At 47.4% G+C, this 25,861-nt stretch overlaps 1 protein-coding gene across 1 annotated transcript in view; it reads left to right on the forward strand.

Annotated features, from left to right (window-relative positions):
* The window catches only part of LOC142903084 (uncharacterized), a 56,909-nt gene extending 37,782 nt beyond the window's left edge, over positions 1-19,127 (forward strand). The window contains exons 4-5 of the mRNA XM_076048527.1: positions 10,243-10,448; positions 17,839-19,127. Coding sequence (XP_075904642.1) covers positions 10,243-10,448; positions 17,839-18,079 — 447 coding nt within the window. The 3' untranslated portion in view covers positions 18,080-19,127. The remainder of the gene's footprint in view (positions 1-10,242; positions 10,449-17,838) is intronic.
* Positions 19,128-25,861: the final 6,734 nt, after the last annotated feature.

Consider the following 25,861-nt stretch of genomic DNA (forward strand, 5'->3'; position numbering starts at 1 on the left):
GGAACTAATGTTGCGTTGCGTATTTTTCCTTTACACTCGTGCCCTCTGTGTCCTATTCTTACAGTGCAATATTGTCCTCACATCACATCACTGGTCTGTGATGGTTTGAAAACAACAATGTTGACAATATTGACGTCGCTGTATTTTTGTTTTAGCAGAAACGTGATTGCTTTAAGAACGAGACGCTAATTCTTTGTTTGATGACAGAGTATTTTCTCTTGCAGTCCTTCAACCCAGGAAACTTGTTAGGAGTTGATGGTTTTAAGAATGAATCAGAATGAATAGTTTCAGTCCATAATTGCAAAGGCAGTTGGAGATTTGCCTTTTTTTCCCTGCGAGAAATGCCGCTGAATTGTTGCAACAACTGGAATCTCTCAGCGCTGTTTCAGCCCTGTCGTCCCCATCTGAAGCCTCCACCAGCGGCCGACCGGTCTCCACACAGTTTATTTACCAGGCTGCTTCCAGCAGGCGTCCGCTGGCTGGTCGGTCACTCCCTGCCGCGTCCCTGCGTCTCACTTTACGCCCTTAAAAAAAAAAAAAATCCCCTCTGTTGGATCTTTGTGCAGCTCCGCACTCGTCAACCATCCCGCAAAACTGCCAGAGAATTTTTATTTAGCCTTCGCTGCCCTTCGACTTGTGCAAAATCTTTCTTGATTGGACAGAATCAATGTGAACATTCTGACACGTCAGCGCTGCAGCTCTTCACCTCCGTGTGTGTGTGTGTGTGTGTGTGTGTGCGCGCACGCTTGCTGTAGCTGCAGGCCGGACTCTCACTTCTTTGATCTGCTCTGCCGTGGCCTGCAGCTCCCTCCCAAGACGTCTCAACTGGCGCTAATCATAAAAAACATAAAACATAAATAGATGAATCCCCACTGATCAGGTGCTTTAAACTCCTCACGTCAACTTGAAGGGAAATATTTAAAAAAAAAAGAAAAAAAAAAGGAAGATCTGCACGTAGATCAAGTAAATGAGTGTCAGTGGTTTTTAATCTTTTTGAGCTTTTCGGAATTGAGGTGGTGCAGCGGCAGCAGCGGCAGCAGCAGCAGCAGGTGGAGACTCACCTGTCTGAGCGGCAGCAGCCATGAATCACCTGCTGGCATTTCTCTTTGCACTCGGGCGCTGAACAAACAGGAATGTGTGATTAACAGTTTTAATTAGGATTTCCAACTTGACAAACTCCCGCGGCCGCCGCACTCGACTCTGGGATGAATAAATCAGCAGCCTGGGACCTTCGTCCTCCTCCTCCTCCTCCTCCTCCTCCTCCACCTCCACCAACCCCTCTTCTTACTTTTCCTTCCCCCCCCCCCGTTTCTTCTCTTTATCTACCTCCTATCCCTTTTGCTCCTCTTCCTTTTCCTTCTCCTTCTTCTCCACCTTCTCCTCCCCATTTTACTTTTACTCCTCCTTCCCTCTCTTACTTTTCCTCCTTCTCCTCCTCCTCTCCCTTCTTCTTCTCCTCCTCCTCTCCCTTCTTCTTCTCCTCCTCCTCCACCACCTCCACCTCCGTGCGTCCTCTTGGCAGGCATTAAACACTTTTAGCTCGGCCACTCGGGTGTCGGCTCCCCGGCTGCTTCTATCTTCTTCTTCTTCTTCTTCTTCTTCTTCTTCTTCTTCTTCTTCTTCTTCTTCTTCTTCTTCTTCTTCGGCTCTTTGACAGCTGGACGTCACAGCTGGGAGCGGCCGAGATGACGGTCGGCTTCGCAGTGGGATGCACCCGCACACCTGCATTAGGACAGAAGCTTCTGAGGAGTACTGCCCCTCCCCTTCCTCTCCTCAGTACTAACACCTCTCCCTGACCGCTTTATCTTTACAAAAAATGAAAACACCTCACAGTTTGACATGATAATAGTGTGTATCCTATCTACTACTCTGTCTGATTGGAAATTTGGCCCAGTTAACTTCTCACATCATTACTTTTTCGTCGTCAGCCTCAGGATGAATCGGCCAAGATGTTTAGCGGCCACTTTATTAGGAAGCTTTGCCTGAAGGCAAAACAAGAGAGACAGCAGCCAAATCTTTATTTCTTACTGACTTTTTCTTTCTTTCTTTCTTTCTTTCTTTCTTTCAGCACTCCCGAACCACCAAATCACTCTGGCACCACTTGATTTTCTTTCTTTCTTTCTTTCTTTTTTTTTCTTTTTTTTTTAGCTTTTAGAGCCACTTTGGTAAGAAGGCGAAAGGAATCACAGAGCGGTGGAGCTTTTAGAGCCGATGACACATTTTCAAAACAGCCGGTGTCAACGCAGGGTTCATTTCAGTATGGCCCCGTACGGCCTTCGTCCATCAATAAACTCAGCTTACAGACGGTATAAATTGCAACTTCATGTGAGTCCTTGCAGTCTTTGTTAAATGAAGTAAGCAAACAAGCAGGCCATGTAAATAATTTGTACTAAAACTAATTTATTGTATTTCCTTTATTTGTATTTTAAGGAATTAAAAATTGCAAAAAATAAATTGAGATTTATTTAATATTAACTAAAGAAAAAAAAAAAAAGTGAAACGTGATCATCAGCCGAATGCAATTACACCCCAGACCTGTAGGGAGCAGCTGTGAGCTTACACATTACAGTTGTGCTGCTGCGGTGCCTGATGATTCGAATTTTAAATTCTTAAACACAGAAAAATTTCATTTTGTCTTTTTTTTGGGGGAACACAGGTTGTAGATGAAGACACTCCCCCAACTCCCCCCGCCCCCCCTCCTCTCCAGGACACGCCCCGCCAGGCTAATGCTCCCCGGGTTCCTATTGTGAGATGTGTGATTTAAACCTCGACGATATGCATCATAACTATTGTAATCAGACGTCGGCGAGCCTTCCCCTCCGTTATTAATTGTCCGCGGCGTCGTGATTTATTGTGGCGCCGCCGAGTGATTATTAATTTTCTGCTTGATTATACCTGTGGGCGGCGACAACACTGTGCTGAGGCGCTGAGCATCTGCCCGATGAAATAGTGCTGCTGAGGTTGTGTGGGGCGGGGTGGGGCGTCCTTGGAAGTAAAAAAAATAATAATAATAAATAAAAAATGTCGCACTGACACTTTGCTGAGTTGCACGAGAAGATTGTTCCTGTCGTTTGGTTTGTGCCTCTGTTTTTAACAGGGACTCAAGTGTTTTTTCTAAAGTTTTTTTTTATTTTTTTAAGTCCTGGTGTTGAGGATCCACCAGTAGGTCCTGACAGCCACCTACCCACTCCGCAGCCTCCTGCAGCAGATGACGCGTTGGCTCATCTTTTCAGGCCCTTAGGCACAACCGTCAATTCAACGACGACTAAATCGGCCAATCGCGACGCGGCAACTGAAGCTTGCAATTCAGGTGCGCGGGCCCAGTGAGGGACGACCCGCTGGAATTCCAATCAGAACCAGGAACCAGAAAGGGGGGAAGAGAAAAAACAAAAAAGTCCCGTTGAGATCAAGGGTCAGAGGTCAGAGGTCAGCAGTGGGCAGCCTGGTCGGAGGCTGCAGAAAGGCTCCAAACCTTGGATGTACCCTGGCCACTTTATTAGGTACTCGACAAGTGCGTCCGCAGGCGTTCACATCCTGGCCCGACAAGTTGCTTCACGCCAAGAGCTGCACCTGCAGCAGGTAACAGCGGGTCACATGACCTGGACTGCCAAGGTTTACATTCCAGAAAGAATGTGCGTGTGGTGTGTGTGTGTGTGAGAGAGAGAGAGAGAGAGAGAGTGTGCGTGTGTGTGTGAATACATGTGTGAGAGACAGTGTGTATATGAGCGTGAGTGAGCCGGGCAGGTCTGGTTCTGCCCTGAGCTGCTGGCTGCGACCTGCAGGGGGCCCCGCGTGGAGCTGTGGGCGGAGCTTAGCTTAGCTTAGGCGGAGGAATGTGCAGGTGCAAACACTCGGCAGCCGTCAGTCGTCGCCAGCAGCTTCCTGTGCGACTGTCAGAGAGGGAGGAAGTGTGTGTGTGTGTGTGTGTGTGTGTGTGTGTGTGTGTGTGTGTGTGTGTGCGCGCGCGCATGCGTGTGTACGTGTGTTTTTCCACCACTGTCTTTAGTGCTGCGTTACGCCAACCAGATTAAACCCCCCCCCCAACACACACACACACACACACACACACACACACACACTCTTTCCTGCCTCATTAATAGAATCACAGCTGATGGTTGTGTAATAACACTTTTACTCTGATGAGCTTGGCACGGCCGTCCGCCGGGATATTAATCTATCCGTGTCCAATTAATCAATGCCGGATCGCCGCCTGCTGCTGCTGCTGCTGCTGCTGCTGCGGCTGCTGCTGCTGCCGCCGCCGCCGCTGCCGCTCGTCACCGCAGGCTCCGCCCGCCTTCGCCAGCCGAGACATGTTGGTTCGAAAGGGCCGTACACACAAGCAAATGTTGCTAGTTTATTTTTTATTTTTTATTTTTTGTTGCCGTATTAATTAATATCCAAACTGAAGGAGTTTGACTAGCAGTGTCGGAGCTGATTAGTCGGGAGGGCGGGATCTCCGGAGAGCTCGCCAGCTCCCGTCATTGATCACAGGAGATTCCGCCAAATTTCCCCCAGTCCTTCATTAACTAAATTAAATCCAATATCCAATCAAAGAGCTTCGCCGGCGGAATTAGGCGGTGAGGACACGATGCCGCCTTTTAATGAGGCTGATTAGCCGCCTCGCCTTCAGTGCACACAGCAGACACCACCACCAACACCGCCAACACCACCACCTTAGAGAGCCAGTTCACTCAACACACGGTGGATCCCACCAGTCTACTAGATGGAAGGATTGGGTGATATTCTCGCCTTCACACAATTGTTGCTTTCTTCTGATTGCTTGGAGTCTGTTGGGACTCAACTCAACCTGACTGAGAAACAACAGAGGTTGCTAGTGTAGCTTAGCTTCCAGAGTGGCTAGCTTCCAGAGTATCTTAGCTTCCAGAGTAGTTTAGCTTCCAGAGTGGCTAGCTTCCAGAGTAGTTTAGCTTCCAGAGTGGCTAGCCTCCAGAGTATCTTAGATTCCAGAGTGGTTTCACTTCCAGAGTGGCTAGCTTCCAGAGTAGATTAGCTTCCAGAGTGGCTAGCTTCCAGAGTAGTTTAGCTTCCAGAGTGACTAGCTTCCAGAGTAGAGTAGCTTCTAGAGTGACTAGCTTCCAGAGTAGTTTAGCTTCCAGAGGGACTAGCTCCCAGAGTGGCTTAGCTTCCAGAGTAGCTTAGCTTCCAGAGTAGTTTAGCTTCCAGAGTAGTTTAGCTTCCAGAGTGACTAGCTTTTCTTGCTCTGTGTTTATAAAAAAAAATATTAGTATAGTTCTGCATAATGAAAGAATGTTGTATGTTTTCATTGTTTTATGTTATGTTTTATTGAGTCCTGAACTTCAACTGGACTCTATTTGCTTCATTTATTTATTCATTTTTTTACCTTCATGAACCTCAACAATTGATCAGTTTATAATATTTCTTTTTTGTTTTTATCCTCTCTGGTTAACTGGTGAATGTTCAGCTTCCTCTGATTTGGTTGGTTGAGGTCGAAGAGTGGGTGGGGCCTGATGAAGGGGCCAAATTAATAAGAGTGACAGTTGTCCCCGAACCCGAGCCTCCCACACCAAGAAAGCAAATTTCGGGCCGCGTTCCATCTTTGAGAAGCTCACCAGGGTGAGCCACTGATTGGCTCGTCAGGAACGACCGGGGGTGTGCGTCCCTCCACCGACACACACACACGCACACACTCACTGGCACTTGCTCAGTTGCAACTGCACGTTAAAGTGTGAACGCAAAGCTTCGCTGCTGCTCAGTTTATTTTCCTCTTTTCATTTTTATTTTGCTCTTCTTCCGTCCGCTCAGCCTGGCCGCCTCTGCTCCTGACCTAGTGACCTCTGACCTCCTCACCGGCTCCTCACGCAGCACTTCTGAACCTCTGCAATTATAATTCCATAAGCAGGTTTTCAGATGCGGACCGACCGGAGAAATAAAAAGCAGTCGGTCCAGACGGTGAAATTTCCTTTATTTCCAATTTTCACAAATCAAATCCAAGCTTCAGTTTGTGTGATTCACCCCATTTCTCTCCGAGGAAGTCTTACAAAATTCAAACCATCCTGTTCATAAATCCACACGGCTCGTTAGCTCGGCGCTGAAGCTCAGACGTCTTCAATTTTTATTTATTTTCTTTATACAATTTATTTTTTTCTATGGTTCATCCGTCGATCGATGAGAAGATTCTCTAAATATCAGAGACGGACGGCTTCACATCCGACAAAATGAGTCCATGACGTGTAAATTTCCCCCGAAAGAATTAGCGGTGATTAGAAGAGAGAAAAAAGCGAACTCTTACCCAGAATGCAACCCGGAGGTTTGGGCCGAGTTCAGCAGGGAACAACTGATTAGTGGCCGGTGGACTCGGTGTGAGGCTGCTCGACAGTGAGAGAGTCGGAGTATCTACGGCCTGCAGGAGGGAAGCAGGAAGCAGGAAGCAGGAAGCAGCCGCTGCAGAGGCAGCACTGCAGTTAAACCTACAAGTTCCTCTTCCTCCTCTTCCTCCTCTTCCTCCTTTTCCTCCTCTCCCTCTTTCTCCCCCTTCTACTCATCTTCCTCCTCCTCTTCCTCCTCTCCCTCTTCCTCCTCCTTCTACTCATCTTCCTCCTCTTCCTTCTTCTCCTCCTCTTCCGTCTGTCGTGATTATCCTCTGGCTTACACCGGAGAACAAACTGTTTGCTCCGGAACTTTGCATTAAGAAAAAAAAACGACACAAAAAACAGAACAAAAAAGAAAAAAAAAAAAAGTAGAAGGCGCGAGTTTCTCCACGGCTGCGGCTGCTCGGAGCGAAGCCGTTTCCGCGGCGGCCATCGATTGGCGTGATTCGTCTCCTTTATTGTCTGCAACACAATGAGCTTATTTATCTGGAGCCAACGCAGCCGTGTGGGTTCGCAGCAGCACAATCAGCGGCGCATTAAAGTAATGATTCCATCCATCGGCAATTAGTGCCTAATAATGCACTGCAGTCTGCTGCTGCAGGGACACGTGTGTGCGTGTGTGTGTGTGTGTGTGTGTGTGTGTGTGTGTGTGTGTGTGTGTGTGTGTGTGTGTGTGTGTCCTGCACGGTGGTCACATGTTAGTGGTGGTGGTCCACCTCCAGCAGCTAATCAGTGAACCTCACACCTAGATGACCTACACCAGGCTATGCTAACCTACAGTCAGTCCTTTGAGCTGAAACAAACTGACAATAACTCACACACACACACACACACGCACACACGCACACACACACACACACACACAACTAAAAGGGATTGAAGTCATGTGACCATGTGGGAAATACGGCCTAGAAAAAAACACACATTTGTAACATCAACAAACCTTCTCACTACGTCTGTCATTCTCGCTGTTGGCCAATGAGATTCCTCGGCAGCCGCCAGAGACGGTTGGTAACAGTGCACGGCTTCCTATTGGTGTTCAGCGGTCATGTGTCCCCTCCAGCTCGCAATCAAACAATGATGCCACAAAACCATGAAAACAATGGTAAAAGTAGGATTGATCAAGGAACCAGGAATTGACGCTGGGATGTGATTGGCTGTGTCAGCATGAGCTCAGCATTAGCTCGTTCCTTTGACTTTTTTTTTCTTTTTTTTTTTTTTTCTTTTCAATAAAAACAAATTTGCAGATTAAACTAGATTATTTTTCTAGTAGATTAATGTTCCATTTTGTCAAAGATTAAAGTTAAAGTTTAGGATCTTTTTAGTTTAGTTTTGTCTTTGTTACATTTTCAATCATTTTCCGCAATTGCTGACAAGCTAGCATTAGCGTTAGCTTTCGCTCCTCCTCCCTCTCCCTTGTGAGGAAGCTCTAAACTTCAGATACTCTAGAATTAAAAGCCTTTTCTTTTACATTTCAAACGTGAGTTTTTATTTGTCTCATCCTTATTAGTTATTTATGGTGACAGTTCAGTGGGTGTGAAGTTTGCAGCGTCCGCTGGTTTTCTCCAGACAGACAGACAGACAGACACTCCCTCCTCACCCGGCGACGACGGTATAATGGGAGATTAATTTCCCTCAGATTAATAGTACAAGGTAAATATTTTAGTGCCTCTACTTATCTTCTAAAAAGTCAGAGAACGCCCCCCCCCCTCCTCCTCCCTTCCCCCTTTCCTCCTCCTCCTCTTCCTCCTTCCTCCAGTGAGCGTTCAAACAGCTTAGATGCATAAGGAGTCTAATGAGCGGAGAGATTCAAGGCTGGCTGATGGTGCTCATCAATCACCTTTTCTCCTCTGGAGGTGTGAGGCCGTCCGGGGGGAGATGGGGCTGGGGAGGGGGGGGGGGTGAGGGGTATGGGTGAGGAGGGTGAGGGGAGTCGGTTGAGTGGGAGGAGAGGCATCAGGCTTTTAATCTCAATAAGTTAATAGACTTTCTGCGGTGGCGCTAAGTGGAACTTCTCTCCGCTGCTGCCGTTAGCAAACAAGCAGACCCCACCCCTCCCCCCCTCTGCCGGAGGAGGCAGAGGGGGAGACTTGGCATTTCCACATGGCACACTTGATTTGTGTCGCATGCAAAATTAGAGGCGCTAACTGCGGTTTTGTCAATACACAGATAACAGGCGGTTAAAGGTCAGCGGGCGGCGCCATCGGGAAAAACAGACGGCGACGTCCAGGAGGTGGCGAGAGAGAGAGACGCACGTTTGGCCGCTCAGTGCTTTAGCAGCACCGTTCATCTTTAACCTTATGATTGTTAGTATTTGACAAACCATCATTGGCTGCATCCGTGAGCGCGACACTTGACACGGATGCGTTTGAGCTTCCAGCAGACTTCCAGCCTGGGAAACACGTTAGCATTAGCATTAGCATTAGAGTGACGTAGCAGCTTAAAAACCCTAACCCACTTGATAAAAAAAAAAAAAAAAAAAAACAGGACAACTTGTTTCCATTGCATTGCAGCAGATTGCGTTTTAGCTTAGCCAGCAGGTTACAGCTGACAGAGTTTTGCTAGCAGCAGCTTAAAAGCCATCTGGCCACTTAGCTGATCTACCTCAGACTTCCAGAATCCTTCTGGATAGTGTTCTGGATATTACCTCCATCTCTCTGGATTTTACCTCAGTAAGCAAGTAAGTCCTGCTTGATATACACATATATATATATATATATGTATATATATATATATATATATACATATATATATATATATATATATATATTTTCCCTAAAAGTCTGCGTCCAGACAGCGACGCTGTTTCTGCCTTTGTCCTGCTGGCTGCGGCTAATTAATTAGCTCCAGACTGGCCGGTGCTCTGCGGCTGCACCTGGGCTGGAGGAGGGGACATAATGAAGCAACATGCAGAATACATATTTGGGTTGAGCATGGGGCTATTAATAATAATGATTTTGTTTGGATAAATAGTGCCCTACTTTCACAAGGCGACCATCTAAATATTCCCGACGGGCTGCTTCCCGCTACCACTGATTGATCTGTGTAGTTTTTTTTAAAGGTCACAGTCATAAAACACCAGGATGTAATTAACTCACAGTGTTTTTTTTTCTTCTTCTTCTCCTTCTTCTTCTTCTTAATACATCCGTGTCAACTCTCTCACTTGCTCCTTCTGGTGTCTGGACAACGTGTTGATCGACTCCGCGATGAGTTGCAGTCGGGCGCCTCCTCTCAGAAAAGCTGGAAAGTGGGCGGGGCCAGCAGTGTTATTTGCTGCTAGCCGCTATCGACCCAAACTGGTGGCGGAACGGATGATTGTTGATCGTTTTTGTCCAGTTGATTGTTGTTTCTTTAGTTGTTTTTTTTTCTATCCAGTGCATCAAAAAGCTGTTGATTGTTTGCAATAATTTAGTTTCTTTATTTGTAATAAAAATAAAAAAAATTCATTCAACTCACTTTTCTGTTTGTTTGTTTTGTTTTGTTTGTTTTGTTTGTTTTGTTTTGAGGTTGAAACGGCCTTTGTGCATCTCAGGGCCTGCAGCTCGTTCATTTGGAACTTCCTGCAACCCGCCCCTGCTTGCCTCTGATTTGTTTACTACATGGGTGTCAACGTCTGACCCGCGGCCCAAATTTGACCCGCAGTGTCATTATATTTGGCCCGCAATGCTAAATCCCTGCTGCAGCTGGCCCGTCCGTATTACACATTACACGTGTATCGCTAATACTTGTAAAACTAAATGCTTCTAAAACTTTTCAAACATATTTGAACTTGAGGTTTATTTATTTATTTTTAAGTATTTCCTGCCAAATTTCCTCAGTCACCTCCCTTCCTTCCTCCGCCCAATCCTCTGCTCTGATTGGTCCGCCTTGTCTCTCACTTCCCGTCCTGCAGTACCAGCTCCAGAGGACATCCCCCTGGTGCTCGCCCTGGTTCTGGCTCTACTCCTGGCTGGCGCTGCTGCCCGTGCTGCTGTTGGCGGCTGCCGTCGCATACCTGCTGTATTTCCTGCTGGCTGTCTTCACCCGGCCGCCGCCACCGGCCCTCATCCAGGTGGCGGCCGTGGCCTTCGGGGTCCTGATGGAGATCATGCTCCTCAAGTGAGTCTCTTCTTCCTCGCGACCTTTGTTTGTTTGGTCAAAATGTTACCTGTCTACTTCCTTAGTTAGGGTGCATTTCTACCAGCACTACTCTGCTCGGGCCACCTCAGCTTGGCTCGGCTCGGTGTGGCTCGGCACAGATGTTTTTCCTTAATTCATCGGCTTTACTCTTTGTATTGACCATGTTTTTGTTTTAGACATTTAAACATTTTAGTAGGGCTTAGAATGATTTTGTTTAATACTGTTACTGTATATAATACTGTCAAGATCCTCACCTAGCAACAGAAATGTAGACTCACAAAGAGTCACGGAGTCGTTTATTAATAGACAAGAATAGCCGCACAACTTCAGTCCACACTAAGCATAAAACAGCAACAGCTTCATTCAACTAGTGTTAGCACGCAAGTGTGCGTTAAAATCGCTATTAAGAGCGAAACTTAAGAGACAGAAGCACTGTTGCACTGCCTAAGTTGCACTGCCAGCGAACACAAAAACACAAGAACAAAAGAAAATGCAGAGTTAGCAGTGGTGGCTAACAGTTTGGACTTAAAACGAAAGCTGCTTGGGTTCACAATACATTCACAGTCCTCATACATGGCAAGGCCGACTATTCTCCTGTAGCACACCGGGCCGGTGGTCCATCGCATCCACGTGGCTGAACGAACCTCCAACTGTTCTGCTCCATGATGCTTTGGTGGTTTCTCTGCAGTTGCTTGGTGCTTTTTTCAAAATCTTCCCAGCTGCGAAACCAAGAAGACTTTTTCATTGCATGTCGCACCATCCAGCTCCCTCTGAGCTTCTTCTTCGGCCAACGAGAGCGTCTGCAGCTCTTGGTTCACCCATAGCACAGTTTCATGAGCGTTTCAGTAGAGACTTCAGTTGTGGTTTTGGTTTTGGTGAAAGACTCCCACTCGTTTTTCGTCAAAACTCTTACCCAATCGGTGGCCTGCTCTGTGGTAACCACTTGGCCCGCTTGGAAACCCAAGGAAGCAAGAACCAAAATGGTAACGGTAAGAACCGTGCTGACGCCAGTGGAAATGACTGCAAACCCAGCCGAGTCCGAGCCGAGCCAAGCCGAACCATGGTGCGCTGGCGGAAACATAGCCTTTCTTATCCTCTTTGTCTGGGTTGGGACATGAGGCCGCAATCACACACTGCCACTGAACACAGTCTCGTGCTTTGGCCTGCGCTTCTTCCCAGGGAAGAACCTCCTGCAGCTCCATCGTGACTGTCCTTCGCCAGCTCTCTTTTTTCCCCAGTGATGGTTCCATCTTTAATGCAACTCTGGGTAGCCTTTCATTGGTTCATTCTCAACACGTGACCGAGCCTTCTTCGCCTGCGTCTCCCAATTTCAGTGGATTTATGCAAGCCATCTGAGATCTTATTTGGCCAAAAGATGACATATATTTATGATGTATGATGACATATACATATACAGTATATACGTATATATATATATATATATATATATATATATATATATATATATATATATATATATATATATATATATATACATATATATACATATATATATATATATATATATATATATATATATATATATATATATATATACATATATATATATGCAAATATAAATGCAAATTTCTCCTGGAGATCAATAAAGTATCTATCTCTCTATCTATCTATCTCTCTATCTATCTATCTCTCTATCTAGCACTCAGATCCTGGTCTTGGTTTTGGGTCCAAACTGTCTGGGCTTCCAGATGTTGGGTGGTTTCGCAGAAAGCACCTCTTGCCTTTGCTGAGATGCATCTCAATGTCTTTTTGCGTCCCCCTGTCGCTGCTTATCAGGCTTCCGTGGTATGTCAGGTCTTTTTACGCATTCTAATGCCTCCCATTGATGGTGATAGGAGGTGCTGTTGGGGTATCGATGCACATCGCCCGGGTGTTTCTAATGGTTGATGCACTTTGCAATTTGCTTTGCGTGATTGCTTGGCCATGGGGTGGGCGCACTCTTTGACTGGTGGGCCACAGTGCATTCTAAAATTTCAAAGAGGGGCCGAAACAGAAACCGATGGATGGAGGGTTTTGGTGATCCCGCCTCTTAGGAGGAAGAAAATATATCATGGGTTCTGCAGATATGTAGATATGTAGAAAATGTGCTTTGAAGCCGATATTTAGCCCTTCACTGAAATGACTCCTAAAACACTAAAAGACAATGGGTGAAATGTTTTGACTTCCTTTTAATATCATTTCATCAAGTTCGGCAGGCTCGATTACAAAGCTCAACGGGCCACGCGTGGCCCCCCCGGGCCGTAGTTCGCCCACCTGATTGGCTTAGCCGATCAAACCCTTTCCTGAAGGTGGATGGGAGTAGACGACACGACCGCCAGGTCTTCTCGCAAGGAGGTTGGAATGTTAACAGGTTGAAAACGATGAAATGAGCGCCACGGTCGCCGCTGCCGCCATCGCCGCTGCTCTCAAATACCAACAAGTGCAAAACTGCAACAGCACTTTTTTTCTTCTCCGCCTTCCACTTTTTTATGCAACTTTCATAACGAGGAGCCGCTCTAATCACTGCCGCCGCCGCCACCGCTGCTGTTGGCCGACCTCCGGCTCGCTCGCCCGCTCTCTCGCTCATTCTTTCACTCTCTCGCTCCCACCTCTCCGCTTCCCCCGGATCGCCCTCTCTGCCGCGCCGGCTCCTGCTAATTGGAACGCTGCCTGCGGAACTGTAACCCATTAGTAAATGAACAGTCTGTTTTCATGAACATCCAGCTTGTAAATAATGCATTAGCTTCCTGGCACAAACAATGTCTCCTCTGTGATTAAAAAAGAGAGAGAGAGAGAGAGAGAGAGAGAGAGAGAGAGAAAGAAACAAACGGCGGTAATCAAATTACTGATGCCGGTTGCGGTGATGCAATATATACATGTATACAGTATATATATGAATATGTATATACCTTTTTTTAGGCAGCATCCAAAAAAAGGAATCCTACTTTTAAAGATTAACCCCCCCAACAAACTGAGAAATAAAAAATGAAACCGGATTCAAATCCACTGATTGACTTTCAGCACTTAAACGCCGGCTGCACGAGCGACGGCGAAGTCAAACGAAAACCTGATGTTCTCAACGCTGCACGACTCCCAACCTCATCCTCTCTCCCTCTCTCTCTCTCTCTCTCTCTTTCTCTCTCTCTCTCTCTCTCTCTCACTCTTTTTCTTTTCGTCCCTCCCCATTAAACTCATTTGCAAGGAATGCAGCGGGAGAACTGCTAATTAATAAAAGCGGTTGCGCTGCTGCTAATGCGCTGCTGCATCATTATGTTGCTGCTGCAGCCGCTCGTCCAGTAATGAGCTGTAATTTTATCACAGGAAATTGGTGTGTTTACAACCACGCGCAACTCGCCGCCTCGCTACCGACAACAAATACCGACGCAGGTTATTTGTTGTTCTTTCTGTTTCTTGTTCTCCGGGGTTCGCGCGAGTTCGGCCGAGTTCGCCGAGCGCTTTGCGTGCTGCACAGCGCGCTGGTTTTTGGTGAAAGAAGTTGTTTTTTTTAGAGACAGTTAAATCTCAGAGGGAATCGCCAACGGAGAAAGCTGAGCGTGCTAAGCTAGCTTCCTTTGAAATCAAATAAAAAATGGTGAAACCAGCCGAAAGCTTCGCTGGTGACACAAAGCAACGACTGGCTGAATGTGGCTCAAGTTGAGAGAATTTTTTGCGTAAAGTTTAAAAAGCTGAAATGAAAAATTCTCAAATAAAAAAGTGTCGTATGAAGCCGCTTGATGCTGATGAATCAGGCATGAAGATGTAAAGCGTAGAAGTTCAGAGACTTTGTTGGTGCTGCCAACTGGTTCTAGTGTGGACTTCCTGGTTCTAGTGTGGACTTCCTGGTCCTAGTGTGGATTTCCTGGTTCTAGTGTGGACTTCCTGGTCCTAGTGTGGACTTCCTGGTTCTAGTGTGGACTTCCCAGTCCTAGTGTGGACTTGCTAGTTCTAGTGTCAGCTTCCAGGTTCTAGCGTCGACTTCCCGGTTCTGCTGGTGGCCTCCTGCTGCCCCGCGTCACCAGACGTCTTACTCGCCACCCACCCCCCCTCGGGGTGGAAGATCTCTCCAGGAATCCACCCCCACCTCCCCACCCCCCTGACTCGGCTCTACAACTGGGGGGAGACAAAGACAAAGCAGACGATGGTTCTCAGTGACCTATCATCTGTGGATCTGTGTGTTGTGGCAGAAATGTATTGAAAAAAAACATCAGTGGAAAAGCCTCATCCATCTAAACTGCATGGAACAAATATTTTATTTTGTAACAAGTTACTATTTTTGTCTCAAATAGCATTGACTGAGGGAAAAAAAAAAGTCAACCTGTCGTCCAATTTTAACAAATAAGTCAACAGTCGCAACCATCACATCCATCTTGAAAAGCTTGATAAAGCCTCCTTTTTCTTTTTTTTTTTTTTGTCAAATTTCCTATTTGAGATCAAAAATCAACTGGTTCCTTCAACTACCTTCACCCTTGTTTTTTTTCACCTGGCTGTTCTCTGTGGATTTATGCTGTCAGTGTTCAAATTTGGACATTTTATTGTTTGGTAGCAGTTAGAGCAAATGAGAAGACAGACGCGTGAGGGCAAATAGATAGAGTGATAAATAAATAAATGAAGTAAAATAAATCCTGTGGGAAGATTTGTAGAACGACCGAGTTAAAAGTGCGCAGCAGCATTTTTTCTTCCTGCTGCACAAGAAGCAAACTGACATCTCTTCACTTTGAATCAAGCAGATTCTCCTCCCTGCTGAAGCTCCTCCACTGGAGGAAGACCCCAATTCATTGTGCTTTTTCCCTGGTCCTCTTCCTCCTCCTCCTCCTCCTCCTCCTCCTCCTCCTCCTCCTCGGTGCGCTGCAGGTCTGTTATTGGACACATTCGCCGAGTCACATGACATTTGTCAGGCTTGAAGTGCCGTCCCGAGGCCTGTCACACAACAGTTTTTTTCTGTGCCACCGCCTAGAGGTTGGAAACTCTCATTATGCCGCGTTAGATTTATGAAAATAGATTATGGAAATGTTAATTAAGTCATTAATTACATTATTTAAGCAGCATTGACAGATAAGAGAGTGTGCGTGTGGCGCGTGTTTTGTGTGTGTGTGCTTGTGTGTGTGTGTGTGTGTGTGTGTGTGTGTTCCAGGGCAGGGCGGGGCATTGTGCTCCCTGGGAGGTTTAAGAGGATGTGATTGGTGACAGCGGACGCCATGGAAGCGGCGCCGCTGACATGATCCAAAGTGTCCTCGGCGGCTCCGGCACCTCACGCTGCTGCTGTCCGCAGCAGTTTGCTGCTCCGCGGCTCGCCGCTCTTTAACAAAAGCAAAAAAAAAAAAAACACACGCTCGCACTCGCACGCACACACAACAAACAAAAAAACACACTCACACACAAAACACACACGGGTCCGTTTCCTCCACCAACCCGCCCCCCCCCGGACTCGTTTACATCCCGCTTAAAAGTTTTTCAAGACGGCCCCGACCTTGCCCTTAAAAACAACAACAACAACAACAACAACAACAACAACAACAACAACAACGACAACAACACACACACACGTGCAAAACCACAAATGGGCTTTTTTTCCTCATGGACGAGTTTCACCAATCTGCCGTCTCCTTATAAGTTTTTCAAGACGGCCGCAACATTCCTGTTGCAACATTCCTGTCGGAAAAAACAACAACAAGAACAACAACACCCTCACACACACACACACAAAAAAAAAACACACTTGGGCCTTTTTCTTACGGATGAGCTCCACCGCGGCTTTCCCTCTTTCTAATGGACGAGTTCCACCAACCCGTTGTCTCCAGTCTTTTACAACTTGCTTCTAAGTTTTTCAAGACGGCCACGGTGACGTATTCACTGGGGGGAGGGGGGGGGGGAATGGCCTCAAACTAGATTTTTTTTTCTGAGCTGTTCACCCGGCCGGCGGCTGCGAGCCGGGAGACGCCGCCAACTCTCTTATCTGTTGACAGTTCAGTTACCGCCGGAGCCGCAAAGAAATGTGTTTTCCAGTCCTCCCAGAAATTGAGCTTTTCTTTGTCCCATCAGCGGCCACATTAAAAGAGGGAGGGAGGGAGGGAGGGAAGCGGGAAAAACTGCTCCATCCAACAGCGGCGGGCAGATAAACGGCAAATGATAGATGTTGCAAACAAGGCCGGGTGCTTCACTTCACTTCACATGTGCGATTTTAAACCTTCTGCAGCCAATTACCAACATTCCTCCAGCCAGCCTGCAGGGGGAGGTTACAGGCTCCCCACTGAAACACTTTTCCTCCAAAAAAAAAACAAAAACCCTGATTTAGCAGGATTTTTTCGGCTGATTAGTCAGTCCCACCCCTTAGGGTTCGAGGGGGGGGGGGGGCTCTGAGGGGTTTGCCAGGTGGTGGCGCTGCTGGGGGTGCCAGGGACAGGGGGGCGTGTTCTGGCAGTGAGCAGCTCCTGATTGCAGGAAATGACACGTTGAGAGCAGCCATGGCCACCTCGGAGCCGCTGCCGGTGATTAGCTTCCTGCACAGGGTCACTTAAAGCCAGCGCTAACGCTTCGTCCGCTAGGTGGTTAGCATGCACGCAGGTGAATAATGGCAGCAATCAGCGCGCGCCCGCGTAAGCACACACACACACACACACACACACACACACACACGAAGAACACACATGATGAAGTCATATGTACTAATCGTGCGTGATTGCGGCTGAGTGTGTCCACGACTCTTTGACCTTGCATGACTCCGACTGTGGAGTCATGTGACTCTGGGACGCTATTGGCAGTCGCTCGAGTTGATCGAGCCGCTTTTCATTGGAATCAAAACTGATGAAACATCCCCACTTCCCCCCCATCTTTCTCCACCCCTCAGCAAATCAGTTTTTTGTTTTTTTTACTGCCATTTCAGCCCGTATAGCAAATGTATCAACGCTTGCTGCTGCTGCTGCTGCTGCTGCTGCTAGCATCGTTAGCACCGTGGCTTCCACGCTAGTCTCTTTAGCAGCCGCTAGCCTCCTGCTTCCTACTCTCGGCTGCCTTCTTCTCCTCCTCCTCCTCCTCCTCCTTCTTCTTCTTCTGTGCTTTTTTTAAAGACTGGCTGGCACCAGTGCTCGTCTCCTGCTTCTGGGACGGTTTGAACACTAATTTCGCTATGCTAACACTGAAACTGCTCTCCAGCTCTGTCTTTGGATTGGAGCTTCTACTCTGTGATGCAGCTGCTCTCTCTCTGTGAACAAGCGTCATAAAAACTGTCACAGCAGAATTCAGATTCAGCTTCCAGATTTGATCGGACGTGGATCATGCTAACTACTAGCAGCTAACAGAGGCGGCCAGCCTGAAACCCCGCTTAGTTTTGTCCTCTACTGACGTTTGTTCTGCGCCACCGCTGTCTCCTCAGATGTTTGAGCAGCCTGCTCAGCAGAAGCTACCAGCAGGTGGAGCTGAGTTCTTTCACGGTTCGACCTCGAGGCTGCCAGGGTGACATCGCGGCGACGGGTTCGAGCTGCCGGGACTCAGTGGAAACGCCACCACCACCGCCTTCCAGAAGCTGTGCTATCTCCACCACCGAGGAAGAGGAGGAGAAGGAGGGGAGAAAGGAGGCGCGAGGGTGGAGGAGTGGACGACTCTGCCTGCTATGACCTGAGTGGAAATGCTCCGACTGTGAGCTGTTGGACATGGACGGGAGGGGGTTTTATTGCACTTTTTTTCTCCTTTTCTTTGTTCTGACTTGACGATGATGATGAGGAGGAGGAGGAGGAGGAGGAGGAGGAGGAGGAAGATGAGACTGCGACGTGTTCAGCCTCCTGGCAGAAAGTGTTTTTTTTCTCTTTAATGACGTCCATGCGGAGACAACAGGGCGCCGCTCTGATTAGTGTCACCTGTCCTCGTGCATCTCGTCAGCGCCATTAAGGCCTCGTCTCACACGCTTCTCCTGCTAATTGAAAAGCCTGTGAGGTGGCGGCGATGACGTGGGGGGTGGGGGGGCGAGCGGGGGGGAGGAGGTGAGTAGGACGCCGCCATAACCACTGTAGCCGCAGGCTGACGCTCCCAGACACAGCGTCCGTGTTGGAAACACTCGACTCCCGCTGCATGGAACACTTATTGAAGGGATTTGAACCACTTTTTCAGAACTTTTTTTGTAAAGGGTACAATTAACTGGAGGATGCAACCAAAACTGGAATTTGACCCTTGGTGACCACCTGGTGGAACCAGTGGAGGCCTGTGAAGAGGCAAGTGGAACTCTAAACAAACAAGCAACAAAAAAACAAAAAAAAAACAAACAAACAAACAAAAAAATAAGGTCTGATTTCTTTCATTCTTCTTTAGTCTCCAGTCAGTTTTTCTGATCTTGTGCACTGAATCACTGCGAATCAGTCCCATTTGTTTTCTGTGCAGCTCAGATCTCCATACATTTGCTCACAAAAGCCTTCACTCTTATTTACTCTCATATCCACTTGCATATGGCTGAACACAGTCAGTCAGCTAGTCAGCTGGATAGCTAGCTAGCTAACAAGCTAATATTCAGTCAGGGCATCACACGTTATGGTATTATGGATCCTCTGTGTCTCATCTGTTGTTGACTTAATCTGTCTGTCGTCCCCAAGGTATTCATGCTGCTTTAATATTTTCATAGAATACATGTAAATTTTATCACAGGAAATAAAAAAATAAATAAATATATATATATACATATATATATATATATATATATATATATATATGTATATATATATATATATATATATATATATATATATATATATATACATATATGTGTATAATTTTATATATGTGTAAATAAAACTTTACTATGAGTACGGAACTCAAGGTGATTTTCCATGACATTCTTTCATTCAGAAGCAAACTCTTCTCACTTGATGGCTTTTTAGTTTGTTTAGCATTTTAGCTCATGTTTAGCGCCGTTGTTTGTGTTTACAGTTCAACAATCCCCCTGTGACATCATCATCGCCATCATGTTCCCTGTCGACAACACGTAAGCAAAGGTCCCCCTGTGCTACCAGTCTGATGTTCACATTGAAACTGCCCGTGTTTCGTCGGACAAAGGAAGAAAGGAAAAAAAAACATAAGAAGATATTTCCCAGATCCACAGAGAAAGAAAGAGCCTGAAATTGAGTCTTTTATTTTGATTGGATAACCGGTAGCTGCCATTATTGGCCTCCACCAGAAGGGGGGGGGTGGGGGAAAGTGTCCTATTCTGTCACTTCCTGTTTCACCTTTTCAGTCTTTGGCCAGACGGGTGTCACCTGTGTGGCCTCGTCTGAAGCATGTGTGTGCGTCTGTGTGTGTGTTTGTGTGTGTGTGTGTGTGTGTGTGTGAGTGTGTGTGTGTGTGAGTGCGTGTGTGTGCAGCGGCCAGATGGACACTCTCATCAGTGTGTGTGTGGATTATCACTCTGCAGGCTACATCTGGGGCTCCACATGCTGCGGCAGACCACGGTGAGGGAGGCAGGTGGGCGGGGCCAGGTCGAGCGAACGAGGGAGTCGGGGGCGAGCGGGTCGTCTGCCTCGCGCAAACAAAGGTTACGATGCTACGCTAAGCTAGTTTCAATCAATCGCTGAACCTGCAGCCTTCCTCCGGTGCGTCTCACTTCCTGTTTTGCCGCGGCCGCTTCCTGTTTCCCGTTTCCCGAGCCGCCGTGGCGATGCAGGGGTCGAGCGGTGTGTAGCATCAAGGACACTCTGCTGCCGCCGCCATGGCTCTGATGATTAATGGCTGCGTGGCTGAGCTACAGCTGACGACGAGGCGGCCGATGCGGCGCCGATATCAGCGGTCGGCCGTCGGCTCTAAATCACAGCGTCAATATGCGGCGGGTCATGTGACACGGCAAACAGAAGCACACAGTAAAGGGCAACGGCTCGCAGATGATTGGTCGTAAAGCCATGGGCTGATTTACGCTAAGCTAGCAGTTTGTCCCGCCGGTTGAACTAATAGGAACTTATTGTTTCTGCCCTGAAATATTTTGTTCCTTTAATGTGTCTGTGATTTGTTGCCACAGTAGAAACACTGGAAGCTCTTGAAACAAACCAGATTCATTCTTTTGCTTTTTGCAGCCAATCACAAAATGTCTTTCTTTTTTTGAAGCTCTGCTGCAGATTCAGGTGTGGAGACGGATTCAGAGCACTTGTGAAGGCCATCGCTGTTTGTTTGTAATGTATTTATTAATTTATTTATTTAAATTATTTGCTTTGAAGCGGGGAACACACGGAACCCGCGTCGGCGTTTGTCTCTCAGGTGCTGCCAAGCGTCCCGGGTCGCCCCCTGCTGGCGGGAGGCCTGCTTTGGAGTCGGGACACCTGTAGAGGAGGATTAAACACAATGCAGATGGTGTTTACACACCGGAGCCACAGAGCCTCCGGCGCTGGAGGGGCAGTGTTGGGGGGGAGAATGATGATGGTGGTGGTTGTGGGTGGGGCAGGAGGAGGGTGGGGTTTAAGGGTGATTGGTGGGGGGTGGGGTCTAACCCTCCTCCTCCTCCTCCTCTCTCGCATCAAGGTGAAGCCCTGCCGCCGCTGGAGGCGGAGGAAAAAAAAATCACCCGTCGGTGAGCTCCTCCCGGACGAGGAGGGAAAGACGTGTTGTTTCTGCTCTGTGATTGGACGACACAACCCCCCCCCCCCCCTCCCACCCCAACCACCTGCACCCCTCCGCCACACACCCCTCCCTCCCCTCTGAAGGACAGAGGCTGCCGCCGAGCGTCCAGCCACGTCGGGCAAGCTCACTCTGATCCCCGCCCTTTCCTCCCTCCATGCCCCCCCCCTCACCCCACTCCATCTGTGGGGGTTGCCCTGAATAAATTAAATGAATTTTACCAGCTGCCTGGCGCGAGCCGGCCGGATGCAGGGTGGCACCGGCACGCCATCACGCCAGTATCGGCGGCGGCGCCGTCGCGTTAAAGGAATTACACTCGGCGGCCGAGCAGCCCGCTGAGGCAGTGTGACAGCTGTGCGCACGGCCGGCCGTGGAAGTCGATTTTAAAGAGGAATTATGGGATGGAAGTGGACTCGGGGCTGCGTCAACGTCCCGTCCAGAATGGGGCGGGAAAAAAAGAAAAGCAACAACAAGCAGTGCTGCCGAGGTTCATCCAGAGCGATGGAGATGACGGCGGCGATGAGGGAGGAGGAGGAGGAGGAGGAGGAGGAGGAGGAGTGAAAAAAATACGTAAAGCACCGCTGAAGCTCAGACGAGCCAGTTTATTATTTACATAATGGTATGTATTTGCTCGTCGGCTCGCCGGCTTTGAATATAAACGGGGTCGAAGTCGCGGCTCAGACAGGCGGCGAAGCCGTCCGATAACTTTGTCTTCTGGCCTCCTGTAATCTGATGCGGCCTCCCCCCCCACCCCCCACCTCCCCCACCAACCCCCGCCAGCGTGATTTATGATTGAGGACATGCTAATAAAAATATCCAAACCATCGGAGCTCTGCCGTGGGGAGATACCGCCACGTCGCGTACATCATGCCGGACAGGAGAGGAGAGAATATGCAGCTGTTGTTTGTTTTTGTTTTTTTTTTTATTGTTTTTTGTTTTTTTGGAGGCAGGAAGGGGAGAGGGGAGGGGGGAGGGGCCGGCAGCGCCATGCACAAGGTGACATTTGCGGCGAACGTGAGGCTGACAGGTGAGGCGAGATCTTGCGATGGAGTTGCTGAAGGAGGCTGCCAGTGTTTCTCTTTCATTGTTAGAGGCCTTTTTAATTTGGACAATATTACCGTGTCGTGCATGAGGAGGAGGAGGGATGAACGCTCTGCTGTCTCTGAGTCAACACACACATTCACACACACACACACACACACACACACACACACACACCCTCCTGTGGAGATCGTCTCCTGAAGAGGTGCTGAATTCTCACATTTTCCCCTCATTCTCCCTCTGGATTAAAGCTGCACTACGTCGTTTTTTTCTACCTTAAAGAGACGCTTTGAAAATCTTTTTTTTTTTTAATGATTGGTCGGCTTGAAACTTGCCGAATGACTATCATGCCCCTGTCGTCAACACAGCGCCCCCTGCTGTCCCGCTGTTGGACCGTGTGCCTTTGGGTCGCGTGCCCAGCAACCTCACAGAATCACACTTTACAGCATGAAGGCTTCACACAGACACACTGACGTTGCCCTAAGAAGCTGATCCACTGTCGTCCTTCACGGCAGGACCACCGAGTACCAGCCGGAAGCTGGTCCCGGTGTCGGACCGGTGACAGTGAAACTGATGAAACTGGTTAAAGTGGTTCCATCACTGCTGGACGTCCTCATGTTCCTCCTCAACGACGTCCTATAAGTGTTGCAGCTTCATTTTCATCCAAGAACATCCTTTGTCTGTATTCTTCTGTGTTCATTTAGATTGTTTGCAAGTTACAGTAACGCTGCCCCGGTTCCTGACATCACCAGTGGTTTGTCCTCAATGGTCCAGTAATGAAGTGGTTCCTATCTGTGAACCAGGAACTGCTCAATCTGGTCAATTTTGAATGGATTTATATCTGGGTTTTCCACATCAACAGACATGGAAAAAAAACTGTTGTCTTTTTATTAGAACGATATAAACCCAGGGTACCAGATGGCTTCTATGGTCCAGAACCCGTCCAGTCTTCCCCACCGTCCAGTCAAGCAGATCAAAAAATGGATTTCGAGATGATCCTTTTTAAGGTAGAACATTTCTCCAGTTCTGCTCTTAAACCGGGTGCATGTGAAATGTTGCACGGCCTGGAGGCGAGACGCTTCCTGGGCAGTCGGTAATGTGGACGTTGACAATAGGGCCTGGGTAATTTTGCGTGGTGCTCTGCTGAACGTGTCATCATGGAGTCTGAGAGGGAATCTTCTGAAACGCCGCCATCAATGTCAAAAGCTCGGAGGCGACGCCCCCACCTGCTGCTTCCTGCCCATAGGGTCAGAAAAGGCACCTACAGCTCGCTGTTTATTAAGTCGTATTTTTATTTTCTTTTTTTCATTTTTTTTTCATGTCAGCTTTCTAAAAAATGTGCTTATAGAGTTACCACTTTATATGTATTTTTTTCTTTCCCTGCCTTCCGGCAATCATTGAGTCTCGACTGTCAGATGTTGGCGGTGCATTGGCACTCAGCGAGGCAATCGCAGACATTTTCCGGCACAAGGTGGTGTTTAGTTAAGTGAACGGACAGATTTGAGGACCTTTTAGCGCGACATCAATCCCTCTTCACGTGTTTGCATGAAGGCAAGACTTTCATTTTTTTTTTTTCAAACGGCAGAAGTGCAGTTTCTCAAATTGTCCGTGTCCGTTTTCAGATTTTTCTTTTTCTTTTTTTGGGGAAATTGAAGTCCCGAGAGCTGGCCGGATCACTCCGGAACCCCTTCAATTTTCAGCCCCAGTTTGCTGATATTTTGGAACTTAAATGCCTCTGAAACGCCTCTGAAATGCTGCGTTTACAGCAGAATTGCCTTTGGCATTACAGCGCTGCGTTGGAGTCGAGTTTCCTCTCCGTGTGGGGAGATGGAGCAGGTTGCAGGTGGTCGACGTCTTGCCGGAGCAGCTGCCTGAACTTACAGACTGTTGTATGAAAACAACATGATTAATAATTATTCGTCGTGATAAAATCAATCAGCCAAGTCCACGTCCGTTGTCACTGCCATCGCCTAGTTGCCTCCTTAACAGCGAAGACGAGCAACGATGTTTGTCTGGTGAGGTGATAGGGCTGAGCCATTTTGGACAAAAATGAAATCCCAATTCTCTTCTCTGGGAAAACTCGAGCTTCAATTTTAATTTGCAGTGTTCTTGACCAAGCAAAGATGAATCCCTTGGGATCGATGAAGTGAGGACCTCACTTTCACCAAACTTCACTTGAAAATGAACCGGTTGTTCATAAGCAAAGATGAAGTCTCCTTATTTGTGAATAAAGTGAAAACTTAAGAACCAAACACAAATGAATCCCCCTGTGGATAAAGTGACAACCTGAACTGTCTTTAAGCAAACTTTAAACATAAAAAGAAAAAAAACATTTTGACATTTCTCTTTTTTTGAAACATCATCTTGACTAATAAATTCCGAAATCCGATTAATTGCACAGTCCTATGCAAGGATGAATGTTGGGTAGTTTCAGCCATTAAAACACAAGCTTCCGGAGTTGTACTTCAAGAGATGGGAAAATCTCCCAGAATGCCTTGTGAATCAATCAAGGGCTGCAGCAACTGAAGCTCATGATCATCGGTATTTCTGATTTAGTGACGTATTGAACATAAACAAGGCTCTGTCTCGAATGCTAGTTAGCTAATGCTAGCTAACTGTTTTATACCCAGTAAGCACTGTTTTGTTTTTCTTTGGGGGGGGGGTTTCTGCAACGGAGATCAAATCAACCAGCCAAAGTCCAGCAGTCGTTATCGTTGCCTGGTTGTCAACTGATGATATTTGCCAGTTGCAGTGATGAAAGTTGGATATTTCAACCATTTAAGCACAAGGTTCCAGAGTCGCACCTCAAGCAATGGGAAGATTTCCCAGAATGCCTTGTGTGTCAATCAAGCAATAGAATGCACTCCAAGTGAAATAAAAATAAGGATTAAAAAAACAACATTTAACTGAAGTGCTGCAGTAAATTAAGTATTTCAATTAAGTGACGTATTCAAAGTGACGCATCTCGAATGCAATTTAGCTAACGCTAGCTAAATGTTTTATACCAGGGAAGCGCTATTTTGATTTTTTTTTTTTTTCTTGTTCCGTCGAACCCGCCAATCACCTCCCAGACCGAACACACCCGGGTGCAGTCGTGTGATTTTCTTGCAAACAAATGCTTTTGTTGCCTGTTTTATTGGATTCATTTGTTAGGAGAACCATAAATTCATAAATACATATAAAACATTTCTATCCTGTAATATAAAATATCCTTCCCAACCAATCAGTTCTGGTTTCAGCTGCCAATAAACTTTGCCGTTGCCGTCAATGCTCACCAGTTTGTTTGTTTTTTTCAGCACTTTGGCCTTCGTTATTCAGGCCATCGTCGCCCATGCAGTGGAGGGGGGCAGGGGAGTTGGGTGGTGGTGGTGGGGGGAAAAAAAAAAAAAAAAAAACATTCCTCCGAGTGGCATTTTTCCGGCAGGCAGCACGAGTGGCTGCACCCTGACACTGGCAGAGTCAGACTTGTATAAATGTCAAGAGAGACGCGTCCTCCTTTTGTTTGGCGGCGCGACTCGCCGCCGGCAGCTCATTTCCTCCAGGAGCACATTAACAAAGCAGTTAATTCTGTCATTAATTAAAAGGAATCACAATTCAGTGAACTCCTCAAATTAATCTACTGAGATTTGCTCTCACACAATGTGCTCATTCTGCTCCTCCTTTGTCTCGACAGAGCCACGGGAGGGCGAGAGAGGAAGAGGGAGAGAGAGAGAGAGAGAGAGAAAGAGAGGAGTGGCGTGTTGTTTTGTTTTGTTTTTTATATTAATTAT

This window comes from Nelusetta ayraudi, unplaced genomic scaffold (assembly GCF_046127955.1).
Source record: "Nelusetta ayraudi isolate G7.1 ecotype Tasmania unplaced genomic scaffold, CSIRO-AGI_Nayr_v1 ptg000105l, whole genome shotgun sequence".
Taxonomy (NCBI): Eukaryota; Metazoa; Chordata; class Actinopteri; order Tetraodontiformes; family Monacanthidae; genus Nelusetta; species Nelusetta ayraudi.